The sequence below is a fragment of the Equus quagga genome, chromosome 20 (assembly GCF_021613505.1).
Source record: "Equus quagga isolate Etosha38 chromosome 20, UCLA_HA_Equagga_1.0, whole genome shotgun sequence".
In the NCBI taxonomy this organism is placed as follows: Eukaryota; Metazoa; Chordata; class Mammalia; order Perissodactyla; family Equidae; genus Equus; species Equus quagga.
In genome coordinates, this window is record NC_060286.1 from 20776937 (window position 1) to 20803931 (window position 26995).

The 26995-nt window shown below is 46.5% G+C and overlaps 1 protein-coding gene across 1 annotated transcript in view; it reads left to right on the top strand.

Moving 5' to 3' along the window:
• The first annotated feature begins 7646 nt into the window (after positions 1-7646).
• LRRC74A (leucine rich repeat containing 74A) overlaps positions 7647-26995 on the top strand; it is a 27229-nt gene continuing 7880 nt past the window's right edge. The window contains exons 1-9 of the mRNA XM_046647884.1: positions 7647-7683; positions 8979-9107; positions 11839-12011; positions 14317-14424; positions 15378-15474; positions 18801-18850; positions 19203-19284; positions 23223-23308; positions 23788-23982. Coding sequence (XP_046503840.1) covers positions 7647-7683; positions 8979-9107; positions 11839-12011; positions 14317-14424; positions 15378-15474; positions 18801-18850; positions 19203-19284; positions 23223-23308; positions 23788-23982 — 957 coding nt within the window. The remainder of the gene's footprint in view (positions 7684-8978; positions 9108-11838; positions 12012-14316; positions 14425-15377; positions 15475-18800; positions 18851-19202; positions 19285-23222; positions 23309-23787; positions 23983-26995) is intronic.

A 26995-nucleotide genomic window follows, 5' to 3' on the forward strand; every position in this document is an offset into this window, starting at 1 on the left:
CAATGGCTTCAAATACTATCTATAGATGGACAACTCACACATCTAAATTTTTAACCCTTTTCCTGGGCCACAGACTCATAAATCCTGTTGCCTGTGGACCTCTCCAAGGATGTCCCAGAGATACCTCAAAGACTCAACACACTCAAAGTTGCACTCACCACCTTCCCTCACCGTCCCCCAAAAAAACACTGCCCCAGCCCCTCTGTCCTCTTCTTTATGAATGGCACAGTCGTGGCCTCCTGCTTTGTCTTCTCCCCTTTTACCTTCATATCTGATCTGTCCCCAAGTCCAAGTGGCTTGTCTTTGTGTTTATTCAGTGATCCACGTCATCCTTGCAGCCGCTCCCAACTACTATTGCCCCTTCTCCTACCCTCAGTCCACTTTCCACACCGCAGCCGAGCAGTCTTCCCACTACAGGAATCATGTCAGGTCACATTGCTGCTTAAAACCTCTCTGCGAACCCCACTATCCTCAAAATGCAGCCCAAACTCCTTAGCGTAGCATTGAAGGGCCTTCACCATTGGCCTCTGCTCTCCTCCCAGCTCATCTCTCAGCCCTTCTTTCCCACCACCACTCTCCCTGCAACGAGAATCACACTCCAGCCTTCCTAAACTCCCTGCGTCTCCCTCAACATGCTGTAGGGACTTCCTGGATGCTTTTTGCTCAGCCTCAAATGCCTCTCCTCCCCCACCGGCTCTACCCCATCCCTCTGCCTTCACCTGGCTCCTGCCTAATGGACCTGCAAGGCTCAGCCTAGACACTCCTTCCTCATGGGAGCTTCCCCAGATCTCCAATGCCCACGTACACACAGACACACCACGGCTGCCAGTCTGGACCAGAAGCCTCAGTCCAGGTTCAACACGGTCACTGTCTGTTTACTCATCAGTATCCCTCAGTAAACTGTGTACTTCGTGAGGTTGAGCACTCTATCCCCATTGCCCAGCTCAGTGCCAGGGCTTTCCACACTGAATGAGTGAACGAATGAATGAGAAATTCGTCTTTCTGAAGAGCTTCAGTTTCTTAAGGAAACCAAGCATAATAAGATCCAAACTTGCAAAAGTAGACACATAATGGGGAATTTCTTTGCATTTTCCAAAGATGTTTTTTGCTTTACAAATAATTCTGAAAGGCAAGTGCCTTTCTTTCAAAGACCCTGCACATTTGAAATCTGACTTGATTTACAACTCTCATTTTAAAAAAAACAGCTCTTGCATAGAATTGGATATTATTACATCTAATAATAACGGCACCTATTTCTTTCTTTGGTTGTGCTTGCTTCCTCATCTTGCCTCCTAATACGGTTTCTGCCACCTTTCTTTGATTCTTTCCTCTTCATTCTTTCCCTTGGAAAGCTAGGTCCTTCAGTAATTATCTTATGCTAATGGCCATCAAATATAAGGGCAAACCTTCTCTTAAAGGGCCAGATCGGAAATATTTTGGCTTTGCAGGCCGCAGGCCTCTCTAGCAACTGCTCGACTTTGCCCCTGTAGCATGAAAGCAGCCACAGAAATACCTCAATGAGTGGTCGTGACTGTGTTTCAACAAAACTGTATTTACAAAAACAAGCAATGAAGCAGATTTGGTTCTCAGACTAGTCTGCCAACTCCTAAAATACATCGCCTGAGCCCAGACCCTTCTGAGCCATGGGCAAGCAGTTGCCCTGAGTAAGGAACAACCTCATCATGTTCAATGAACAGAAAGGGGGTCAATGCAGAGAGGCAGCATGGGCTCTGCAACCAGACTGACTTCACTGATATCCCAGCTCTGTCACGTTCTAGCTGTGTGACCTTGGGCCAGTTACTTAACCTCTCTGTGCTCAGTTTCCTCATCTGTAAAATGAGAATAAAAATAGAATCTCATGATAGCATACTAATAGATAGACAATTTAAATTTGTTAATACACATAAAGTCCACAGAACAGTGTCTGCTGTATAAATGGTAGTTTATAGGATAGTAAAGGGTACCTCTGTCTTGATTCCCACTAGTGGAAGTGTTGTAGCAAGAATATTGGCAATAAAGAAAGAAATTTATCTTTCTTTTAGCTTTTGGCTGTACCTTGCCCTGGGTGACATTCTCTTTGACTTGTTTCAAGTCAAAATCATAGCTCCCCTCCTCCCTTGGGATGGTCTCTTTTGCCCCTGCTGTGTGGATTAACTGAGAGTCAGTTCACCTCCCACCCACTAAGCACCTTAGGGCTACCTCGCAGCGCCATGGGGGCTCATCTCACAAACTGGTAGTTTAAAAGTACAACATTTAGATGAGATGGTATAGCACATGCTGGTTATGTGGTTTCTCAAATGCCACCCCACAAAAAAACCAAAAGGATACAAATAGTCAACTGACTTTTGACAGTAGTGAAAAGACAATTAAATGGAGAAAGGACAGTCTTTTCAACAAATGGTGCTGGGACATTTGAACATCCACATGCCAAATGACCTATACCTCACACCTTATGCAAAAATTAACTCAAAATGGATCATAGAAAATGTTCCGGAAATGGATAGTGGTGATGGTTGTACAACATTGTGAATATACTTGATGTCACTGAATTGTCCACTTAGAAGAGTTAAAGGAGGGGCAGCCCCAGTGGCCTAGTGGTTAAGTTCAGTGTGCTCCACTTCAGCAGCCCAGGTTCAGTTCCCGGGTGCAGGCCTACACCACTCTGTAGTGACCATGCTGTGCTGGCGGTCTGCGTACTAGAAAATAGAGGAAGATTGGCATGGATGTTAGCTCAGGGAAAATATTACTCAGCAAAAAAAAAGAGTTAAATGGTAAACTTTGTGACAGTATAGATTACCAGAATAAAAAAATCTTTTAATGGATCACAGACCTAAATGTAAAAGCTACAACTATAAAACTTCTAGAATAAAACATAGGAGAAAATCTACATGACCTTGGGTGAGGCAGAGAGTTTAGATATGACACCAAAAACATGATCCATAAAAGAAAAACATTGATAACTTTGATAAAATTTTACTTTATCAAAATTAAAATTTGTGCTCTATGCAAGACACTGTCAAGAGTAAGAAACCTAACCAGAGACTGAGAGAAAATATTTGCAAATCACATTTCTGACAAGGGAACTTGTATCCAAAATATATCAAGAACTTTCAAACCCAATAGGAAAATAAACAACCCAATCTAAAATAGGCAAAAAATCTAAACAGTGAAGAAGATAGGATATGAATGGCAAATAAACATATGAAAGTATGCTCAACATCATCAGTCATTAGGGAAATGCAAATTGAAACCACCTTGAAATACCACTACACACTTATTAGAATGGCAAAACAAAAACAAAACCAGCAATATCAAGTGTTGGCAAGAACGTGGAGCAGCTGATGCTTTCATCTGTTCCCAGTGGGAATTCAGAATGGATTCTGAATTCAACAACTTGCTGGCTCACTACAAGGTTAAGCATACATCTGCTATATAACCCATCAATTTCACTCCCTAGGTATTTACTCAAGAGCAATGAGAACTTATATTTACACAAAACCTGTGTAAGATTGTTTATAGCTGCTTTATTCACAATCACAAGAGAGAAAATATGAAGATGTCTTTTAGCAGGCAAATGGATAAACAAAGTGTGGTACAGCCCTACAATGGAATATTACTCTTCAACAAACTCTAGCTACTGCTTCATGCAATAACATGGATCAATCTTCAATGCATTTTGCTAAGTGAAAGAAACCAGACCCCAAAAAACTAGACTTTATATGCTTTCATTTCTGTGACTCTGGAAAAGGTGAGACTACAAGGATGGAAAATGAAACACTGATTGCCAGGGGTTAGGGTGGGGGATAGGGTTAATCATAAAGGGGCAGCGTGAGGGAAGTTTTAGGGTGATGGAACTATTTTGAATGGAACCATGGTGGTGGATACATGACTCCATGCATTTGTCAAAACCTATAGAATATGCACCACAGAGAGTGATGTTACCGTTTGTAAATTCAATAAAATCAACCAGGAAATGGGAGGAAGATGAATGCAGACTGTGACAAAGGAATCCATTTACAAATGAGTCAGCTAACCACATTGAAGGGGATGGGAAGAAAGAGTTGACCTAAAGAATGGGAAAAAAGTGTTTTGACTGGACACCATAAGGAGAAATACACACACGAAACTATATACTAACAAACAGTGTTCTCTAGGTGGTAAATTTGTTTCCAGGGATGTGGTTTAGCAATTCAGAAACTACTTTATATGTATACTAGAGGTGAATAAGTAAGTAAATATATTGTAGAAAATGAGATCCGAGTTTCTTGAGGAGACGAAAATGACCGACGTGCAAAGGAGGAAGGCATAAATCTCCTGTGGTGCTGGACTTGAGTCAGAGGTATCAGTATGCACTCATGGTTTTTGTTTAATATATATACAGATAGATGGGTATGGAAATAAACATAGATGTGTGTTATGCATGGGTTAGTACACATATATACATAGATTTCCCAGCTCTATCCACTGGAAGGGCGACCACCCAATGGTGATGAGCATGCCAGCGCCCAGATCCAGGTTCCCATTCTCCTTGGAAAAGTGGTTGATTCTTGTGGTACCAGAAAAGAAGGAAGGGATCAAAAAATAAAAAGAGAAGTATGCATGTCGAAAGGGCACAGGAGCCAACCTGAATGAGCTCCCCTAACCACATTTGGAAGTTGAACAGCAAAATAAATGATAGTATTGTGACCTAAAAAATAAAATGAACATCCATGAGTCCCTCATTAATATAAACAAGTAAATAAATCAACGAATGGGGGAAAGGGACCACTTTCTCCTACAGAAGAATTCCAATGAACAAATGTAGAAGGGAAATAGAAAGTCACCTTTAGAGCACCACAGCAATCATTGTTGAGGCAAGACCCATCAATGGATGCTGAAATTAGTGAGCAAAAAGCTTAAACAGAAATAGGATATTTGCATATAGTATCTTCTCCAAAATATGTATTCATTACAAAGGGGAAAATAGTAACTTTACAGTAGAGAAACCTGGCAGGTACCACCTTGACCAAGCGATCAGTGTCATACATGTCACCATCGAGTATTCCCAACATGCATCGAGACGGGCACAGCAGCTCTGGTACTCTTCCCAATAATCATGACAAAACATCAGACAAACCCAAACTGAGGGGCATTCTACAAAATATCTGACCAGTACTCCTCAAAAGTGTCAAGGTCATGAAAGACTGAAGAAATGTCATAGACCGGAAGATTCTACCAGACATGATAAACAGTGCCACGTGGGATCCCGGAACAAAGAATGGACGTCAGTGGAAAAACTGGTGAAATACTAATACAGTCCATAGTTTAGTCAGTAGTACTGTACCAGGGTTAATTTCTTAGTTTTGATCATTTTTCCTATGGTTATGTAAGAAGTTAAGATAAGGGGGATTTGGGTGAAGAGTATATGGGAACTCTACTATTTCTGTAACTCTTCTGTAACCTAAAATTATTTCAAAATAAAAACTTTTGTTAAAAAAAGGATACCCTTCAGTAATAGAGAAAATTTTAAAATAATAATATATAAAAAGAAGTTGTAGGTATTACATGGCATGATTTTTTAAAAAGATATGAAAATTTTAAAATTATGATTCTTGAAAATTTTTATTTCTCTAGAATTGGCTCTTTGTGCAAAAAAAAAAAAAAAAATTCCTATCCGCCATTTAAAAAAAGCTCTGATTAAATCACAGTCCTATTCAATAATCTTCAGTGTGTCTTTATTGCCTTTTAATTGCCTTTGAAACCATCCCTGAAATTGCTCTGGTCCTTGTGGCCTCCCTTTTCCCTGTTACCCTTTGCACCCTTTACTCCCCCAAATCCACTTTGGGCTCTGCTGCCTTCCTTTATCCTGCATTCCCAGAAATGCCTTTTCCCAAGGCTCTACTAGTCCAGAGCCCATGGACGCTCCCCAGCATGGAGAAACCTCACCCTCCCTTAAAGTTGCGGAGAATCTCCCTCATGACCCTTATCAATTTCCAGAACTGCCCTTAGACCCTGGTGAGCGGTGCCTCTGCCTGGTGGCTATTTGGAATGCCTTCCTCCCAGTTTTCTAATTCTCTCTTTGTACCTGAGACCACATGGTGCTGGCCAGGTGGAGCACCCAGAGCTTAGACCAGGACCTACATACACTCTGGTCCCCATTTCTCTCCTTTAAGGACACTTTCTTATCCTCTGCGCCAGCATGGGGTCGACCAGATGTCCCAAGCGTCTCCAGGACTTGTTTCTACCAAGTCAACCTAGGTTGTGATCACTCCCTCTGGCCTGTGCAGTATTTCTTTCAAGGACCCACACAAGACTGGACCACTAGAATGGTGTTGCCATTCTGATTTAGGGTGATTCAAATTGTTTATATGAACAGGAAGGCTTTGCCAAAAATATTTGCCCAAGACCCTCACATCCTAGAGGTGGCCCTGTCAACTTCTATCTTGTATTATACATGCCTTGAAAGGTCCATGTCTTAATCATGTCTGCATCCCCTCCCCTATACTGGTGCCTAACTTAGTGCCTTCTACTTCACAGATGCTCCATAAGTAGTTTTCAGAATGCCTGAAGGAATGAGTGACGTCTCAGATTTGCATATTTCTTTTGATCCAGGGTTCGAACTATATTTTCCCTACACAAATGTCTAGATCTTCATCATTTGTCTGCTTGGCAAAGAAGGATTTTCATGTCCCCAAGCCCTCTAGTCACTGACCTGACTGTTGATGAGCTGAAAGCTTATCGAGAAGGAACAGCACGCCTCCAGATTCTCTTGACAGTAAACTGCAAATGAACTTCAAGTCCAGAACATGTGAGAATGGCCAAGCGTGGGAAGGATGATCGAATGGCTTCAAGTTAGGCAGCCCAGTCGTTGGGATTGAACAATGCTTTGGCTGCAGCAAATTGTAGTGATCGAACATATGTTTGTCGTTCTTTGCTTTTGATCTTCTGCTCCAAGGTTGAGGATACTCTCCCAAAGGGGAAAGGAAAAAGGAAGAAGCTGGGTAGGAGAAAACTGACCTCACCCATCACTGAAATATTTCATACCCGAAACACAACCACCTTGAGAGAAGAACATGGTGGCGGCTCTTCACAGTCACCTGATTAAGGGGCTTGGGTTTGGTCCTGACTCAGAGGGAAACACAACACCACTAAGAGGCCCCCCCACAGCACCTGCACACGCACAGCCAAGCCTGAGCTTGGCCCCAGGGGACATATGAGAAAAGATGACTGCCAGAGCCACCAAGAGGGTGGGAGACTTGCTGTTGCCAGGTCCACCCAGATGGATCACAATGACTATGTGAGGTCATGGAATGTTGAAAGTGAAATGAAAGTGGCTCCTAAGTCACAAAGTCACAGGCGGGTGGGCATCCTTTCAGCAGGGCTCCCAGGAATAGAGCTGTGCCACTCTCCCTGATGATCCTGGGAAGTAGCTACCTCTCCCAGATGGAGTTGGGATCCAATCCATGCATGTCCAATTCCCAGCGAAGCCCATTCTCCCCAGGGCTGGCTGGGATGGAAGGATAACTACAGGCCCCCGTGGGATTTGTCTATGTGAGGGCAGGGTGTACAAGGTTTGAGACAGAGGTAAAAGGACAGGTGTGCTTCTTAAGGAAGCAGCAGAAAGGTGGCAAGAAGCTGGCAGCAGCCCCTGAGAGGGCCCTGGCACCATGGACGATGAAGAACCTCTCGAGCCTGAGACACAAGGTGAAAAGGCATCCCATCTCTCACCATTCAGGCCCTGCTGGGCTGCCTCAGCACACCATCCAGCGACCACGGGGACCCTGAAGCCCCCTTCCTTCCCCACCTGGGACCCTCTAGAATTGGGATGATGTGTTGCCTTGACTTGCCCTCAGGGCTTGCCAGACAGGGAGTGAGAGAGTCGGATGCAACGCTGTGCTGGAATTGGCTCATACCAGCTCTAGGCGACTTAAATTTTCGTTTTGTGAGCTATCGGATGTCACGTTGGTAGTTTGAAGTCAGCCATGTTGGGAATACTTACACCGCCTGAATTGGCTAACACTACAAATCAGGATTTTTTTTTTCCTTTGGTCTGGAGAGCCAGTTAAACATTTGCCAGCACTCCACTGGTTGGATGGAATTCTAAAGTTGTTTGGCTAATGAGGAAAGTAAGATTCAGAAAGTCATCACTTTTGGATGTGAAGTTTGACGGCTACGCGGCTGTATGTCTTCCCTGGGTGGTCAAAATTTGGGACCCCCGCCACGAATGCCCAGCCCACCCACAGAGCAAGTTGGCTGAGTTCTGAAAGGTCCAGTGGCAGAAAAACCACATCTAGCAAGTGCAGGGGGCTGGTGTGAGGGAAGCTCAGGACACATGTATTTAATCATAGCCATTGATTTCCACCCCAGGGAGATTCTGCAAGCTCTTCCTTCTGTGTGGGCATAAATGTCGAACTGGAAGGAAGAGAAGCTAGGTCAAATTCTTAGGTATCAAGTCATCCCTCTTGCTCCTGGACTGCTCCTGCTCTGTTTCATTTTACGTTTGACCCAAGTTGCCTGCCCTGCCCTGCCCCTCGCCCTCCCCAGCATCATTTGTGCCCACCATTGAGGAGGCCTAGGCATTGGTGCCTATTCTTTCCCCAAAAGAGTAAAGCAGACCCTGAACCCCACCAGAGCCATAAAGGAGAAAAAAAGGGCGCAAGGAGCCAGTCTTTGAGGCAGGCCCAAAACGGGGAGGGGGGCAGGAGCAGCGAGTCTCCAGAGAACACGTGGGGGTTATTAGCACAAGACCCCCCCAGACCATTCAGCTGGGAGGCAGCACCGTGTTGGGGAGCGAGCGCTTGTAGAATGGAGTCCCCCCACAGGACTTATGCACGCTGCGGTTCCCCAACACCTGGAGCCACGTGAGGCTGGGGGACAAAGACTGCACCCAGGTTCTGGGTGGCAGAGAAGGGGAATAGAGAGGGAAGCCGGCAGTGGGCTCCACCTGAAAGGCTGGCAGGTTTCATTTCCAGAATCAAGGAGATGAGTTTTTCTTCCAGATGAGACTGAAACAGTGGCAGCATCAGAGAACAGTGACGAAACACTCTACTGTGAGGCCGAAGCCACCCCGGCTGTCGAAAAAGAGAAACCAACCCACGAGAGTTCAGAAACAGACCTTGAGATGGAAGGTGAGGCTGGGGCTGGGGGCTGGCCTCCTTCCTCAGAAGCCAGAGACATCTGGTTTCCCCAGTGGGCCGTGGCGCTGCCTGGCGGGACATCCTGCGGAGGGAAGGTGGCAGAAATGCCTGTGCTCAATTTTACGCCATGCCCTCCTCAAAGCTAGCCTGGAGGCAGCAGCTGCAGCTGCCCCATGCTCGTGTCCTGCCTCCTGTGCAGAGCGGCCACATCAGCTTGATGAAAGCTGAACCAATCAATGCACAGGGATTTCTGGTTTTCGAAACGTTTCCACACGTGGCATCTTCTGTCACCTTTGCAATAGTCCCAGGAGGTAGGCATCATTCCCTGCCTTTTACAGAGGAGGAAACTGAGGCTTATAGAGATTGCATGAGTTGCCCAAAGCCACGGAGAGCTTGCCAATGTTTGCTGAGCCTGTGTTCGCCCCACCCTGCCAGTCTGCCTTCCACATTCCATAGACCAGGGGCCCCTGGAGTGTCTGTAGCCCATCTTGCATCCCAGCGACTTTCCTCTACTCACACTGAAGTTCTTGCTTCCCCTACTTGAGAGCCCTATGTTTTCCCTCGAGGAATCCAAGCTGCCTGGGTGCGTGGGGGCGCAGGCTGAGCTGCCGCAAAGACTCCTTGTTGCAAACACCTCTCCACCCTCTTCTCCCTCCCAGTTTCCCCAGGGAGGAGAGTGCCCAAAAAACCACTGAAGGACGGCACGAACAACACTGGCTCCACCTAATGGGCCAGCCTCAAACTTCCCAGGCTGAGGCTAGCCCAGGGGCCCTCCCTCTCCCGTGTCCTGATGGCTGCCCGGTGGGCTCTACCGAGTTCAACTGGGAAGCTCCTCTGCACGGTCAGCTCAGGTCAACACACAACTGCACCCTCCACACCGACCTCCCCTCCGCCACCCCCAGCAGCTTGTTGCTCTTTTTCTGATTTCTTTTCCGCTTCAAGTCTGCTGCTAATGTCACTTTCAACATGGAATTGCACCTGGTTGTCGGAGGTGGCAGATAGGAACGCTGGATGTTTTGTCCCAGGCTCCTGCATCTATCTCATTCCCTCTCCCCACCTCCGCTCGTTGCAAGTGATAACGCAGCAGTTGCAAGCTGCCTCTAAAATGTAACCACAGGGAATACAGCTCGACAGGGTCTGCAGCCTCAGAGCAGCTTTTGCACCAAGACAAAGCTGGGGGCGATCTACCCTGCTTTGGCAAATGGGAACCTCCAATGACTGAATTTGGCACCAACAACTCTGTGCGGGGACAGAAACCCGGGACTCAGCTGCTCTGGCTCCTAGTGGCCCTGCAGCTGGTGCTGAGAGGCTGGGAATGGGGCAGGAAGGGCTTTCTGGAATGGCCTGAGACATAAGCCGGGTTGGGAACAGCAAGCTGGTGGTGAGGGGACAGTAGAGTGAGAGAAGCCGAAAGTGGTCCCTCACTGTGTGCTGTTTTTCCTACACAGCAGTGGTTCTCACTTGGAAGCGATTTTGCACCACAGGCGACATTTGGCAAACTGGCGAGGGGCGGTGGGGGTAGGATGCTACTGAGATCTCGTGGGTAGAGGCCAGGAATGCCACTCAATCTCCTACACTGTGCAAGACAGCCCCTCCCAACAGAGAACCATCCAACTTAAAATGTCCACGGCGCTGAGGCTGAGAATCCGTGCTCTACAACTGTCCCAAAGAGAAGCCACTTTGCAGCTGTGCCTGCAGAATCAACTTCCTCATCAAGTTGTTGTCCTTTCGCCAACAAAGCTTTCACTGTCCGCCGTGGAAATGTTTGGGGTGGGCTGGCCAAAGGGCTCCAAAAGAAAAACAGATGCAGGCTTAGACCCCAGCTGGCCATGGGAAGCCCTGCCGTCGACGGGGCTTGCTTCATGAGGACACAGCTGCGGGGCAGCCAGAATCCAGGGAGGCCCACTGCCCGTTGACCACCAGCCAGGCGGATCTAAGGCCCGAGGGACAAAGGCCCCGAGAGGTTGGAATGGAGAGGCAAAGTCCTTCATTCTGTCCGCTGGTTTCAGCGCTGATCAGCTGTTTGTAATCTTGGGCTAGATATGTCATTGATAAAGTAGAGATGACAGTCCTTTTTGTTAGGAAAAACGAAATTCAGCTCTTTGAGAAAGGAAAGCCCACTCCAACGCAAGTTCCTTTGTTTCCGACTGATTTGGGGGTCTCTATCTCACACTGATTTGTCACCTTGGGAAGCCTGCTCTGTCCCACGTGGGCTTTTTTTTAAATTGATGCTTCTTTAAATCTTTAGTAAAGCTTCATTCATGGTTCACAACAGTTTAACAGTGGTAGTAAAACTAAAGCTGAAATGGAGACTCCCTCGACGATCGCATATCATCAGCTTTTTGTCCGTTTGGCCTTTCAGAGCTGGCCCAAGGTGGGCTAGAGAGCAGGGCCTTCACACAACCTGATGATCAGGCTAACCCGGGAAGGCGGGCATTGGGCACACTCTTCTTCTCCCAGGACAGCTTGGGGCCTAAAACCAGGGGCCTTATCTCTTACCTAAAGGGAAATGTTCATTTGGGGCTTTCTAGGGTTCAGATCTCCCTCTCCCACCACTGGCTGACTTCCCAATTGGAGTTGCCGTCCAGGCCATACACCCATAGGGAAAGATTCTCAGGCAGAGGGACACCAGTCCGAAGCACACGTGGCCTGGAGTTAGAGGGGAGATAAAGCAAAGGTAGAAGGGAGACCCTACTTCATCCACTTTCGTATTTCTCTGCAGATACTGAGAAATTTTTCACCACTGGACAAAAGGAGCTGTACCTGGAGGCCTGCAAACTGGTGGGTGTAGTGCCTGTCTCCTACTTCATCCGGAACATGGAGGAGTCCTATGTGAACCTCAACCACCATGGGCTGGGCCCCAGGGGCACCAAGGCTATTGCGATTGCCCTGGTGGTGAGCATCCTAGTGGGAGCCCATGAAGCTTGGCAGAGGTAGGGGGTTGATAGGGTGGTGGGCCCAAGAGTCAATGAGCCCCCTAATGGGACCCTAAATTGAAACTTTTATGCCCACCTTGCCCTAGACTCTGCTTGACTGCCGGTTGATTTCCCCAACCAGATGGATGCCCATTAGCTCCTGGGAAGGAGGCTGCTAGAGATCTGGGCCTTGGAACTCTATGCGCTTCCTAGGCAGGAAGCAAAGGCACCAGCCTGTGGGCCCCAGAAAAGTGACTGGGCTGGGCTTGGGCCCAAATGCTAATGTGAGAGCACAGTCCAAAATGTCAGCCTGGGTCTCGATTCCAAAGCTTACCTTTGCCATAAATGGGTTCACTACTGAGCCATTCCATTCAGTGTCTGCCCTTTGAACGTCATAATTCTTAAAGATCACCCTGCAGAGTGGATCAGGTTTTCCCACAGGAGTAACATTCCCTTTCTCTCTGCTTGGCATGAGCAAACAAGGACTTGACCTTGAATTCGTCACAGCTTTATGTAATTAGAATGGAGTATATACAAAACTGACTGCCATCCCAGGAAAACAGAAAATGTAACAACTGTGTGTCAGCACTACACTCTTGGTTCACTTAGGATGGTAAAGAGAAAGTTCGATTGAAAAAAAAAGCACTCCCTCATTTCTGGATATATAGCAGCATTTGCATTTAACACATGCCTGTTAAGAAGTATGCTGCTTTCTAGGGAAGGGGAGGGGAGGCAGGGAAGAGAAGATAGAGAACAAAGCCATCTTGAAATTTATGGAGCGTTGAAAGGCTGATTAATGAAGTGTTAGGAAGGCACCATTACCTCATGAGTTTTATGGAAAAAAATGGATAATAATGAAACCCTCTCAAGACTTGGGCCTCTTGTTTCTTAGTAACAGCAGTTTCTGTTTGGGGGCGTTTTCTCTTCTTGATTCTCTGCATCACTCATTCGACGGTTAATCACTGTGCCATTCTGGTGGACTGAACTTTATTTATCTTTCGTACTGTTTAACTGCTTACATGTTGCATTTCCCGGGCTTGGATTAAACGCACCCTCATGGTAGAGATCCTATTTTTTCCTCTCCACATCTGTCCGTCACCCGCCTATCTCCATGCCCTCGCACTTGGTGGGGCGCGGGCCCCTGGAGAGCAGGGATGTTCTCGGTTCACCCTCGTTCCCCAGCAGTTAGTACAGAGGGTGACAAAGAGATCCTGGCCTGTGCGAAATGAATGTGGATGGACTGGGTGATCGGGCCCCCACTGTGCCACGCACTGTGCTGGTCCCCAGCGTGACTCTGGAAGCGAGCATTCAACCCACATTTCTGGACACTGCTAAATGACACCTAGACTGGGAGACACTTGAGCCATCTCCCTTGCCTTCGAGCATGACGGAATTTTGCCCGCCCCGAGAGCCGAGATCGGAAGACTTGTCAGTGAAGGCCGTCGGTGGGCCATTTTGCACTGCAGTAGCTTGAGCTATCCCCTTTGCCCTGTTCCTGGACCTAGAGTTCCTGACCGCCTGCTGCTTCTCTCACTGCTTGGTGCTCTTGGAAAATGCTCAGACCCGAAGATGTGTCTGTTCTCTGTGCCTGTCTATACTGGGAACCAGGTGGAGAAGGGAAGGATAAAAGTGCTGGTTAGAGCTAACCCCAGTGCCTCACGCTGCAAGTCGTTTCCCCTCGTCTTGCTCCCTGTGGGAACGCAGACAAGCTTCGAGGTGGATATTTATCTAAGATTTAATTAAGTCCAGTTCCTTCTAAACAGCCTTGAGCCAACATCCTGACTAAAAGAGAGTGGCAGATAAGCCTGAAGCCTAAACCAGAAGAAAGGCCTCTGAAGGAAGCAGGCACAGTCAATGCTTTATGCTTAAATACTTCTATTAAATATGTCAAGTTCTTCTTAATTTTGGAGCCAGTCACAGGCCTCTCTCCTCGAGACTGAATAGTTAATGTCTAATAGTTAATATCTGTTCAGCTCATCCTTGTGCCACTTACTTTTCAGGGCTTTAATTATTTTAATGTCCCTCTTCTAAATTCCCCTGGGCAGCCCCCTTTGGCGGAGGTGCCCGGAATAAGCATATTGTCCAAGCAAAACTCCGGGGGGATGGATCGTCCCTGTGTTTCTCTCCAGTTCCTACCCACTCCTCCAGAATTGGCAGTCTGCATCTCCACACCCCTTGAAAGGGCTGGGATGTTCCAGAAAGGGGACAGGTTCTGGGCAAGGGCAGGGAACTGACTGGGTCACCAACTACCTCTGCCTTCCTCCCCCTCCCCATGGTGGCTGAAGTCCAACACAGCTGTGATGACCCTGGAGCTGGAAGACAACTGTATCATGGCGGAGGGCGTCGTGAGCCTGACGCAAATGCTGCGAGAGAACTACTACCTCCAGGAGCTGGTAGGGCGCCCTGCCCCGCCGGTCCCAGCGCCACCCCCGGGGGCTCCGAACGCCCTCGAGACAAGCCAGAGGCCCCTAGGCTTTCTGCAGTCAGTCTGGGGGCTTCTCAGAGGAGAGCCACACGTCAGAGGCTGGCAGGGGGACTGTCTTCCCTGTGGCTGTAGGAAACCCTAAGAAACCGTTTCTCTCTGGACCTCTAAGCCCCTAAGTGGATAAACTTACTTCTGTAAGTTTTTCACTTAAAAAGTGAACTTTCTTAAAGAACATAAAGACATGAAATATTTTCATAAAATACAGTGTGCCTCGAGATGACAATGATGGTTGCACAATAATATGGATACACTTAAAACCACTGAACTGTACACTTGAAAGTGGTTAAGATGGTAAATGTGTTATGTCTATTTTGCCACAATAAAAAAAATTTGAAAAAAAGGGGAAAAACACTAAAGATAATAATGGCTGGTTCATATAAAGGCCCTCCCACCAGCCTGAAAGGACCATGTCCTTTTATATCCCTACTTGTTCCTACCACAGAGAGTCATGCTTCACGGATCAATGAATGGAATTTACAATTATGATTTACTCTAAACAAATTTTTCGATTGCTTTATGCCGAACTCTCCAGAAAAAGCTGTCCTGGGTTTCGGAAAACATTTACAATGTGCTTATCTAAAGTACTAGGACTAAGTCGGGGCAGTGGGGGTCACTGAGGCTCAGAGGAAACTGAGACCCGTCCGAGGGCCCCACAGCGAGGCATTAGAAAGGCCCATTCTCCCGTCTCCCTTCTCTCCTTTGCACCCTGGGATCCTTCCCGTCCTCGCAGCCCACCCCCTCTCCCCAGCCCCACCATACTCCCTGGGTGCGGGCCTCAAGTAAGCCCCGCCCTGACATCATCTGTTAATGAGGGCCCTTTGGTGGGATTTCTACATGCATACGTGTTTTCTTGCCTTTTAGAATCTTTCCGACAATGATCTTGGTTTGGAGGGGGCCAGAATCATCTCAGAATTTCTCCAGAGAAATACGTCTTCACTCTCGAACCTTCAGCTTTCAGGTGAGTCCGTGGAAGAGGAGGGAGAGGCCGCCAGAGCGACAGGAGAGAAGGGGAAGAGCAGAGGGCGTCCGGCCGAATTGAACCCAGACCAGGTCTTTGTGATTTCAGAGACCCGAACACTGCGTCTGTACCCTGCTAAACCCTTCCAGTCGTCCTTGCCCCCTCTCCATGGCCACACTGGCTTCCCGGCTTTCCTGAACAAGCGACTTCTGACTCCCTTTGCAGAGAGTCTGTACCCCAGATTTCTGCCTGGCTCGCTCTCCTGCTTCATTCACGTCTCTGCTCAAACGTCATCTCCTTAGGGGGAACTTCCTGACCACCCTGTCAAAGCAGCATCTCTCATCATCATCACTATAGTTTCCCTTCTTGGTTTTTCTTAGAGCCATTTATTGTTCCCTGACCCCCTATTGTACACCTGAATTTTAATTAGTTTATTGTCTGTCTCACAGAAAAAAGTCACTTGAGAATTCTAGTACGCACAGACATGCTCTCACTCGGGTTTGAGATTTGAATTTATACTCTCTGCAGGGTCCTGGAACCCTTAAGGCAAGACATTAACATAAAAAGTGGTCCTATGCTGGCAATGTCCTGGGACATGCGACAGAAACAATCATAAAACCTCTTTGGAGGAACAAGCCCTCGACCCAGGCTCCAGGCTACTTGGGACTCCCACAGATAAAGCTCCACCAAAGATGGGCTCACAGTCCAAACTGCAAAACAAGGAAATAAAGCACCGTGAGAGGAGCCGGCCCTGTGACCAAGCAGTTAAGTTCATGCACTCCGCTTCAGTGGCCGAGGGCTTCACTGGTTCGGATCCTGGGTGCGGACATGGCACCGCTCGTCAGGCCATGCTGAGGCGTTGTCCCACATGCCACAACTAGAAGGACCCACAACTAAAAATATGCAACTATGTACCGGGGGGCTTTGAGGAGAAAAAGGAAAAATGAAATCTTTAAAAAAAAAAAATTAAAAACAAACAAAAAAAAACACCATGAGAGTTGCCAGACTCAACAAGTGGCAGCCTCGGACTCTCGAGAGCTTCAGAAAATAGAATTAACAGATGTAGATTATACATTGAATGACCATATAGTTTATCCTCCAAACTGCATAGGAACACCGTTAATTAACTGATACTGCAAGCAAACAGAGATCTTGCACCCAACTATAAACTATGCTTAATGTGACTAAGAACATAAAAAAGAAAAACATGCAAGAACAAACCATTGTTTTTAAAAAGACTCCCCAAAAATAGAACTTCTAGAAATTAAAAATATATACTCATTGACATAAAGACTCAATGGACAAATTCAACAGCATGTTAGATGCAGCTGAATGAAATTAGTGACCTGGAAGATAGATAAAAGCATATTATCTATCTTGGCAATATGGAAAGATAAAGATACAGAGAATTTAAAAGATGAAAGAATATAAGAGAATGAATAGACCCAAGATAGCTAGCAGGAGTTTCAGAAGAAGACGAGAATGGGTGAGCAACAACATTTGAATAAATTGTAGCTGACATGTTTCCTGAATTGCTGAATTCTCAGATATAGGAATCCTAGTAAGTCCTAAGTAAGGGAAATAAAAAGAAACCCACACCTGAGTATATCATAGTAAAAACACTTAAGATAAAAAAATCTTAAAAGCATCCAGAGAAAAAATACAGAAATAGAGTTGATGTATTTTTTAATATAAAACTTACTACATGTCAGACATTATTCACCAATTTCCCTTTTTTCACTGTAAGTATATCTTGGATTTCTTTCTATGACTGAACAAATAGATATATCTCATTCTCTTGAACTCCTCGGTAGTATTCTGTGATTGGATGTAGTGGTATAGTTCATCTAACATCCCCCTGTTTGGGGGTGGGGCACAGGTAGGTCATTTCCAGTTTTTCAATCTTTCAAATAATTTTAAAAGAACTTTCTGGTACATGCATCTTTGGGGCACATGTTCTAGTCTTTCTAGATAGACACTCAAGAGCAGAATTACTGAATATAAAGATATACTCATTTTTGTGAAGTTAAAAATTTATTTCCAAATTTCCCTTTAAGAAGACTGGACCAGGTTACAATTCCACCAATGGAATATGTTTCCCTGTACCATTGCCAGAAGGGTTATTAGCAAGTTATTGGTGAATCAGAATGGTTGTGTGTGTGGTTGTTGAAGCTACAGTACTGGAATTCAAATCCCAGTTTTGACACTGGGCAAGAAATTTACCCCTTCTGTGACTTATTTTTCTCATTTATAAACTAGGAGGATTATATTACCCAGCCTCAGACAGTGATTGTGAGGATTAAGTGAATTAAAATCTATAATACCTAGAACAGTCCTAGGATACAAGTATTCAATAAGAGTTCACTACTATTATTTTTATTACATTCCCACATTATTGTTGAAGTAGAATATCTTGTCAGATGCTTATTTCCATTTTTATTTCCTCTTCCATGAAATGTCAATTGTTATATGGGGTTGTTTGTATTCTCGAATGTTAGGCACTCTTTATATATTACAGATCTCCATACTTGAATGTTATATAACATAATCATATTATAATAATAATAATATAATATAATAATATGATCAAATATTATATTCTCAAAACTGATAGCCAGGTGCCCCAGCACCATTAATTGAATAATCTATCTTTTACTGACTAATTTGAAATGTCACCTTTATAATATATTAAACTCTGATATAAATATTGGTTTCTTTCTAGATTCTCTTTTCCATTTCATTAATCTATTTGTCTGTCTGTCTATGACAGACAAATAAATGTCTATTTGTCCATTAATATTTGTTTAGAATATTAAAATAATATGCTATGTTATAATATAATTAGTTGTAACTAATAAAACATATCAAGTATATAATATTAATATATTAGTTATGTAATTATATGATGTGGCACGATATGTTGTACATCTGAGTAGGCAAAGTCTGGCTTTCTTTTTCAAAGTCATCTTGGCTGTTCTTATGCAGTTTCTCCTCCAGTTGAATTTTAGAATCATTTTGTCAAGTTCCATTAAAAAAAGCCAGGCATTGGTCCAGGGGTTGAGGCTGCCAATGGATGTGCAGGGTGTGATGTACCAGCTCCTGGAACTCCCTGGACAGTCATGGCAGAGAGAGAAGGAACATTAAAGGGGATGGTAAATGGTGGCCCCTCTTTCTCCTGTTTTTTTCTGTGCCCATACATTCACTTTTAGGACTTGCCACCTTTTCTATGGCTGGTTGTTTCAAAGGGGAGACCGGCAGGGCTGGGATATGGGAGGGTAAGGCAGCCCTAGTCTGGAGAGCATCGCCAACGCCCACCTTCCCTCCAGGAAATAACTTCAAGGACGAAGCTGCAGAGCTGCTCAGCCAAGCCCTGTCGGTAAGAAGCACGGGGTGGGTGCATCCCAGCCACATGGGAGATGTCCTTGGGAGATCTGGGGGCCCTGGGGTGGCGCTGGGCAGAGGGAAACGAGGCCGCTTACTTGCATGGTTTAGAGAACTGGTGTTTGGACTCTGCTGATCTTGGCAAAAGCCACATGGTGTTAAATTCTCCGAGCAGTCATTGACACTTAAACAGAAAATGAATATGGAAATTGTCTTGAGTCTAAGAGCCCTAGCCCACCTCATCTTGGGGTGCTGGAGCCTCCATCACGCTGCCCCGAGAGAAGTGAGGTGTTTGCAGTCACAGAGAAGATGCAAGTTACTCTTCCCTCCACTGTTTCTTTCTCCAGTCTGATTACCGAATTAAGTCGCTGGATCTCAGTCACAACCAATTCTCTGACAAAGGAGGGGAGCACTTGGGACAGATGCTGGGTGAGTCTCCCACGGAGCGGGGGCTGGCAAAGGAGGGGTACCTGGCGACAGTTGCTCATCAGAGCTGCCTCTCCTGCTTTGTGTTGACGTTGAATGTTCTGACGATAAAAAGCAATGTAAACCACGCCTGACGTAGCTTTCAAATGGAGCAAAGCCCTGGATGTGGGAAGTAAAGCTTCAAAACAATTAGAAGAAGATTTAGAGAAATAACTTGCTGACCTCAGGGAAGCTTAGGATAATTAAATACACACAGTAGGCATAAACGGTGATAAAAACGATGCATATATTTGACAGCAATGTTTAAAACTTGCATGTGATAAAAGACATTATGGGGCCATGTTAAAAGACAAGCAACAGATGGGAGTAGATATTTGCAGCATTTGTATAATATAAAAGATTAGCATGCAGAATATTGATAAAAGTTCCCATAGATCAATCAGACACTGAAAAAAGAAAGTCAAATGCCCAAACTCTTTAGTAATTAGAGAAATGCAAAATAAAACAACAGAAAGATCCCCCCTTATCTACCAAAGCTGCAAGATATTCAAGTCAGAGAATATCAAGTGCAGCGAACTCAAGGGAGAAACTGGAGCACTCAGAGCCGGCTAGGTAAAGGCACTTTGCAGAGCAATTTGACAATATTTATTAAAATTGAAAATGGATATATTCTGTGATGCCACACTTCACCTCAAAATGTCTCAGAGAAGCTCTCACACATACACAGAGGGATGTCTGAGGAGCTTCGCTGCAAAATTGTTACAAAAGAAAAAAAGTAGAAACAACCTAAATGCTCGTTGCTGAGGAAATGAATAGAAAAGGGGAGGACACTACTAGCAGTGGGGAGGGGGTGCTCGTTTAGATGGGGTGGCGAGAGAAAGCCCCACGGGAAAGTTGACTTTTTGTTGAAACCTGAATATCAAGGAAGAAACAGCCATGCTAGGTTCTGGAAGCACCGCACCCCAGGCAGAAAGAATAGAGCTCGGCCTGTTTGACGAATTGGGGGGACGGTGTGGCTGGTGCAGACTGGACAAGGGAGGGGATTGGAAGGAGAAGACGTCATAGAGGTGGCCTGTGGCCACTCACGTTGGGCTTTGTGGACCATGACATGCATGGAGTCTGGATTTTCTTCTACACGTGATGAGAAGTCATGGAAGGACGTTCGAGTGAGGGCGTGGCATGGTTTGATTTACAGTTTTAGAACCGACACATCAAGAATGCACCTAGGAGAACACGAATGGCAGAAGGCAAGCCAGTGGTAGCGGCAGTCTAGGCAAGACAAGATCACAGCTTGAGCTAAGAGAGGAGGGCGTGCTAGAGAAGAGTGGATGGATTCAGAAGATATTTTGGAAGTAAAACCAAAAAGACTTGCTGATGTGAAGAATGAGGGAAAGGGAGAGATTAAGATAGACTCGTGGTTATTTTGTTTCAGTTACTGGTTGAATAGTGGCATCACTTACTTAGACGGGGAAAACTCAGGGAGTCACAGGTATAGAGGAGCAGGAGTTAGGCATCAAGACTTCAGTTTCGCCATGTAAGGCTTGTGATGCCTGTTCGACACCTATGATGTCAGGGAGGCGGTTTGCTGTATGAGTTTAGAGCTTGGTGAAGAGATCTGGGCTGGAGAGACACATTTGGAAGTCATGGGTATGTAGATTGTATTTAAAACCACGGGACAAGATGAGGTCGTCTAGGCAAAGGGCGTAGACAGAGTTGAGTAGGTGGCCATCCCACTGACCCCGGGTCATTGCAACATTTTTAGGTGTCGCAGAGAGGGAGAAAGAACCTGAGAAGGAGTGGTCAGTCAAATAGGAGAGAAAGTGAGGTATCAAGGAGCCAAGTAAGGGAGTATGTCAAGAAGGGGGAAGTAGTCAGCTGGGTCAAGCGCTGCTTAGAAGTCAAATAAGATGAGGACAGAAGAGTGACCACAGGAATTGGCAACATGGAGATAATTGGTGATCTTGACAGATGCTGTGTTATTGAAGTGAGTATGGAATCCCGACTGGAGTGGGTTGAGTTGAAAATGGGATGGAAATGGCAACTTAGATAACTCCAGAAGCTCTGCTGAGATGAGGCTGGAACAGAAAGACAGGTGACATGGAGTCTGGAAGGTTTTTAAGGATAGAAAATGTGGATAGAAAGAAAAGAAAAAAAAAACTGATGATGCAGAAGGAGGAGGAGATAATTAAGGGAGCAAAGTCCTTGAAAAGGCTGGAGGCGATGGCATCCAGAACAAAAATGGGGGGGGTCCCCTCCGAGAGCATTCGTTCATTCAAAGAGGGAGGAGGCCGGGTGGGTGCAGGTGCAGGCGGGCTGGTGGGTTTCAAGTTCGGAGGATGGAGCTCTCCCATCCCATTGCTGCCATTTCCTCAGTAAAGCATGAGGCAAGATCTTCAACTGAGAGTGGGGTAGGCTGATAGGTTTGAGGAGCGGGGAGAAGGTATAAAATAGCTTTTAGGAGGGGAGGAGCAAAGTGTGAATGAATTGTTGGGCAACTTGAGTCTCCATTCGAAAACTGAGCCATAAATTTAAAGTGAGACAGACTACATTCTGTTGTAATATGGTTTTCATCACACTGTATATGCAGCTTTTAAAAATATTAATATTAAAATATTTACTAGTTCATTATTATTATTAAAGCTACCAAATGTTAAGTGATGGCTCTGTGACAGGCCTCATGCTAGACATTTTACATCAATCCTCACCAAAATCTTGTACAGGTTGATATCTCCATTTTACAGATAAGAAAAAAGAAGCAGGAGAAGGTTAGGAATCCGGCCAAGGTCACACAGCCAGCGAGTGGTGAGGTCAGAATTAAAATTTAAATTCTGTGGACATTTACAAGATGCAGGTGTGTAGGGTATAACTTAAGTGAGGGAATTGGCAGAGAAGAGGAAACAAGGGTAAGAAGAGAATGAGAGAAGGGAGAGAGAGTGGAGGCAGGAGAGGGTTTGTTCTCAAAATAACATGAGGCGTTGTGCACTTTCCTGGAAGTACGTCCTGGGGCTTGACGCAGAGAGCCACGATCAGTACCCAGTGCACTGCCCATAAAAGATAACGTAGAAGACAACGTTTCCGGGGCCCGAGGGCTGCAGGCGACCCCTCCCATTCAGTAAAGCTTCAAGAGTGCTTGAGCCTCTCCTTCCAATGGTGTCCTCTGGTATCCGCCCTCCCCAAAGAAAAGGAACAATGGTAATGTGCTTAAATAGGATGTTTTCCCAACCATATGTAGCATGTAAGCAAAAGCATCTTTAAGTTAAAAAAAAGGGCAATTTCTTTGCAAACCAAGTTTCTAGAAAAGCCTGTCGCCTCCCCACTTCCAACTGATTGTGTTCCGAAAGCTCTCCTGGATAGAAATCCTGGAGCCACCGCTGCTCCCATAGGTCTCCATGAAAAAAGCATGTCATTTAATACGCCACAGCACAGCCTCCCTGTGTAAATACAACCCCTGTTTTCCATGCTTTCTCCATCTGTTTTAGTGGTTGGGTAATATTCCACCAGGTGGATATTTGTGATATACTTTACCCTTCCCCTGTGAGTCACAAACCTTACTTTTATAAGTGATGCTGTGGTAAACGTCTGCAAGCATGTAGCTCTTCTCGTATCTGGTACTGTCTCCTTAGGAAGGGTCTCGGAGGTGATATTGCTGTGTGACGGGTATATACATGTTGTAGGAAAATATCCTTGACAAGATAGTATTTGCCAAATTATACCAATTTGCTTGCCACCTGCAACATGTGAGTATGATTGTTTCATAGCATCGTTGCCAGCATTGGGAATCGTCTATTTTCCGTTTGAGTGACTGAAAAAATGTGACCTCAGTGTTTTCTCTGCGTGAGCACAGAGGGATCCGTGTGCCCAACATCATGGATGTCTGCTCACACTGAGCGTGGGTTCTGCGGGATGTGGGGGATGCTAAGATGACTCCCTCCCTCCACCAGCCTTGAATGTAGGGCTCCAGTCGCTGGATTTGAGCTGGAATCACTTCTACACGCGGGGAGCTGTGGCTTTGTGCAATGGTCTCCGGGTAAGGCTCTCTCTGGGAGTGGTTTGTTGATCCCGGTTGGGGGCAGCTGGGGCCTGCCTCCTGCCATCTTGAAGCTCTTCCTCATGGTGGCCATTGATGAGGGCATACTGAGCTCTCATCAAGTGCTCTTCACATTGTTAGTCTCCTTCCCACCACCCCTGGAGGTGCGTCATTCTTTGGTACCAATCCTAACGAGGTAAGTTCACCACGCAGGGGTCTGGGTGGCATCTTTGGGGCTACTTCAAGAGAACAGTTTACTTATCGTGTAGGGAATGACCAGAACCCAAAGGGAATGAGTCTCGAGAGTGCTTGAGACTCCAAGCCCAGCCGGGAGGGCCTGGAAAGATCTGGCAGATCCCTCTTTCCCAGAGACCACTGACCACCCAGTCTGGATGCAGCAGAGGGTAGAAATAGGGGCCGTTTCCTGGATGAGTTGCGTGCACCCTTGATGCTGGTGTCATTCTCCCCTCTCCCTGGAGACCAATGTGACCCTGAAGAAACTGGATGTCTCCATGAATGGCTTTGGGAACGAGGGGGCTACGGCCCTAGGGGATGTCCTCAGACTCAACAACTCCCTGGCCTACCTAGATGTTAGCGGCAATGACATTAGCAACGAAGGAGTCTCCAAAATCAGCAGAGGACTGGAGCTCAATGACAGCCTCAAAGTCCTGAAGGTAAAATCCTTACCTAAGCTGGGAACCGGTCATTTTCTGTGTGCATACGTGTGTGTGTGTGTGTCTGTGCCTGTGCATCCAGGTGTGTGTCCGTGTGTCTATGTGTGTATATCTGTGTCTACATGTATGTCTGTGCATCCATGTGTGTGTCTGTGTCCATGCATTCTTGTGTGTATCTGTGTGTGTCTGCGCATCCGTACGCGTGTCCATGCTTCTAAGTGTGTGCGTCCATGTATGTGCATCTGTGTGTCCGTGTGTGTCCATGCATCTGTGCATGTGTGCATCCATGTGTGTGTGTGTCTGTGTATGTTGGGGTGAGGGCAGCAGGGTGATGGGGCTGACATTGCTGGAGAGCATCACTGGGAAAATCTACCCTGTGCTTCACATGTGCATATGTTCTTGACTGTCTCTCTGCTGTAATCCCAGGGTCACCCTCCACTCTCAGCTGGTGCACAGTAGTCATCCCTAACCATCCTTCCTTCCTCCCATCTGGGTCTCCTCCAGGCTCTTCACACTGCAGCCCGAGTGTGCTTTCTGAGCATAAATCTGACTTCTACCTCCACCCCCATCTACTCTCCTCCACCTTAGACCCCCATGGCCTCCTGTTGCTCAGATCCAGTTCTCTCATCCCTCTGTGCTTCTCCAACCTCAGTTTACCCCATGCTCTCTCTCGCTGTCCCACCAAGGCTGGCCTCAGGGTCTTCTTTCATCTCCTTTCCTCCTGCTGCCGGGTCTGGCTCAGGCTGCGTCCTCGGCCTGCAGTGCCCGGGCCCCCTGCTCCCGGCCACCTGCCTTGATTGTCGCTCTGCCTCCTGGCGCACCTCCAGCAGCAGTCCTCAGGGAGCCTTGGCGGCATCCTCAGAACCCTGCTCACCCCTGCCTACAGAGCTTGCTGCAGTCTCTCCTCACACCCTCATCGGAGGGACTCTGACCGTCTGTCCCCCCACTAGTGTGAAAACTTCATGGAAACAGAAACCGTGTCTGAGTCTGCCCATCGTTGGACCCGTTGTACCTAGCACTGGGCATAAAATAGATGCTCAACGAATATTTATTAAATGAATGAATGAATACATATTTCATTTTAAGTTAATTTGCTTATAGATGCTAATTTACAATACAGAAGCTTCTGGGCAGTTGGAAAACAGATGGAAGATGAGGACTTCTATTAACAGTTCCCCTTTCTGGGACTCCAACCACTAGCCAGGTCCCGTCTCATGTGGTTTGCGTCCTCCTCATAGCCCAGCCCTCCAGGTGGGCTCCACTAGCCCCACTTGTCAGATGAGAAAACGGAGGCCCTGTGACTTGCTCAGGCCACACTGCAGGCAAGAAGCAGAGGGAAGTCAGCCCCACCTGGCTTTCCACTGCAACACCGACTCCCTCAAGATGTCGGGACGGCCCAAGGGGGACCACTGACATTGGGGTGCTCGTGGAAGAAGAATGGGAGTCAGGAATCAGTAAAGATGAGCCGCCATCCCAGAGGGCAACCATCTTGGAGCTATGAAGGTGACAAGAGGAAGTCAGAGTCCGCCCAGTGGAGGGAGCCTGGTGACTGCAGACCAGACCAGATGGCCATCTAGGGCCTGGGAGAGCTAAGAGTCTGGCCTGGCTGGAGTGGCACCAATTGTAACTCAGATAAGAGAGACTGACCCAGCCTGTGAATGATTCAGCTTTGGTGGCCAATGAAGCCAAGGGCAGTTCAGAGAACCTGAATTTTAAAAGACTAAACATTGCCTGGGGCTGGCCCAGTGGCCTAGCGGTTAAGTTTCTGTGCTCTGCTTCGGTGGCCGTTTGGTTCCCCAGGCGCAGACCTACACCGCTCGTAGGTGGCCACACTGTGGCAGCAACCCACATACAAAATAGAGGAAGACTGGCACAGATGTTAGCTCAGGGCAAATCTTCCTCAGCAAGAAAAAAAAAGAGAAAGAAAGAAAAGAAGAGAAGACTATAAATTGCCTCAGCAAAATGACAACAGGGGTTTTCTCTGGTTGTGGAGTATAGACAATTTTAACATTTTTTTACCTCTTTTAAAATTTTTTCTATGATGAGCACATGTAAGAAATATATTTTGATTTTTAAAAATGTTTTTAAAATGAAAAGAGTTTAAAATGTAATTCTCAGTTTGGCCATAGGTGAAGGCCACATCAATTTTTCCACTGGAATTATCTATGCTTCTCCACATCCAGCCCTAGCCTCCTTTCTCTAATCTTGGATAAATAAAGCGTTCTCCCTGAGAAATGAGTCAAGCAAAGGCTTCTAGATGCTAAGACCTAGGAGGGCAGGGCTCAAGTCTGTCTTTTTTCACTGGAGAACATCCGAGCCTAGGAAACACCTGACACACAACACAGCGGATGCTCGATAAAAGTCCCTGCCTGCCTCATCATGGAACCAGCTGAGCCCCTTGGAGAATAATAACTAACACTTGTCGGCTGCTTCCTATGAACCAAGAACTCTTTTGAATACTTTGCTCGAATCCATTTGTTGAATCCTCAGAGCAGCCCTAGGTGATGTGTCAGGGAACGAATGCCAGGCCAGAGAGCTGTAAGCAGGGTCACTGGGCTCCGTGCTTCCCTCTCTGCACCATGCTCCAGGGGCTCCCAGCACAGGTGGGACAAGGCCCTGAGTACTTAACTAAGCCCGCAAGGTCCTGCGTGGTCTGGCCCATCACAGCTCTGCGGCCTCGTTCTCTCCGCTCCCACTCACGAAGCATCCGCTACCGCCCAAGCACCTTTGCGCTTGCCTACCCTCATCTTCTTTGGTGCATTTTGTTCCCTCCTCTCGTCCTGTCCTCCCTTCTTCAGACCTGACTAATCCCCATTAGTCCTGCAAGGCTTGACTCAAGCGTGCATCCACTGTACTGGAGGCCCCTTTCCTCGCTCCTGTGATGCCAGTGTGTGCCTCTGTCACTGCCGTCACGGCACTTCTGATGCCATTTGCTTGTTTGCCTGTCCCTCTCTACAGCCTAAGTTACCAGAGGGCAGAGACCTTGTCATGTCTGCCTGCACAGCTCTCAGCA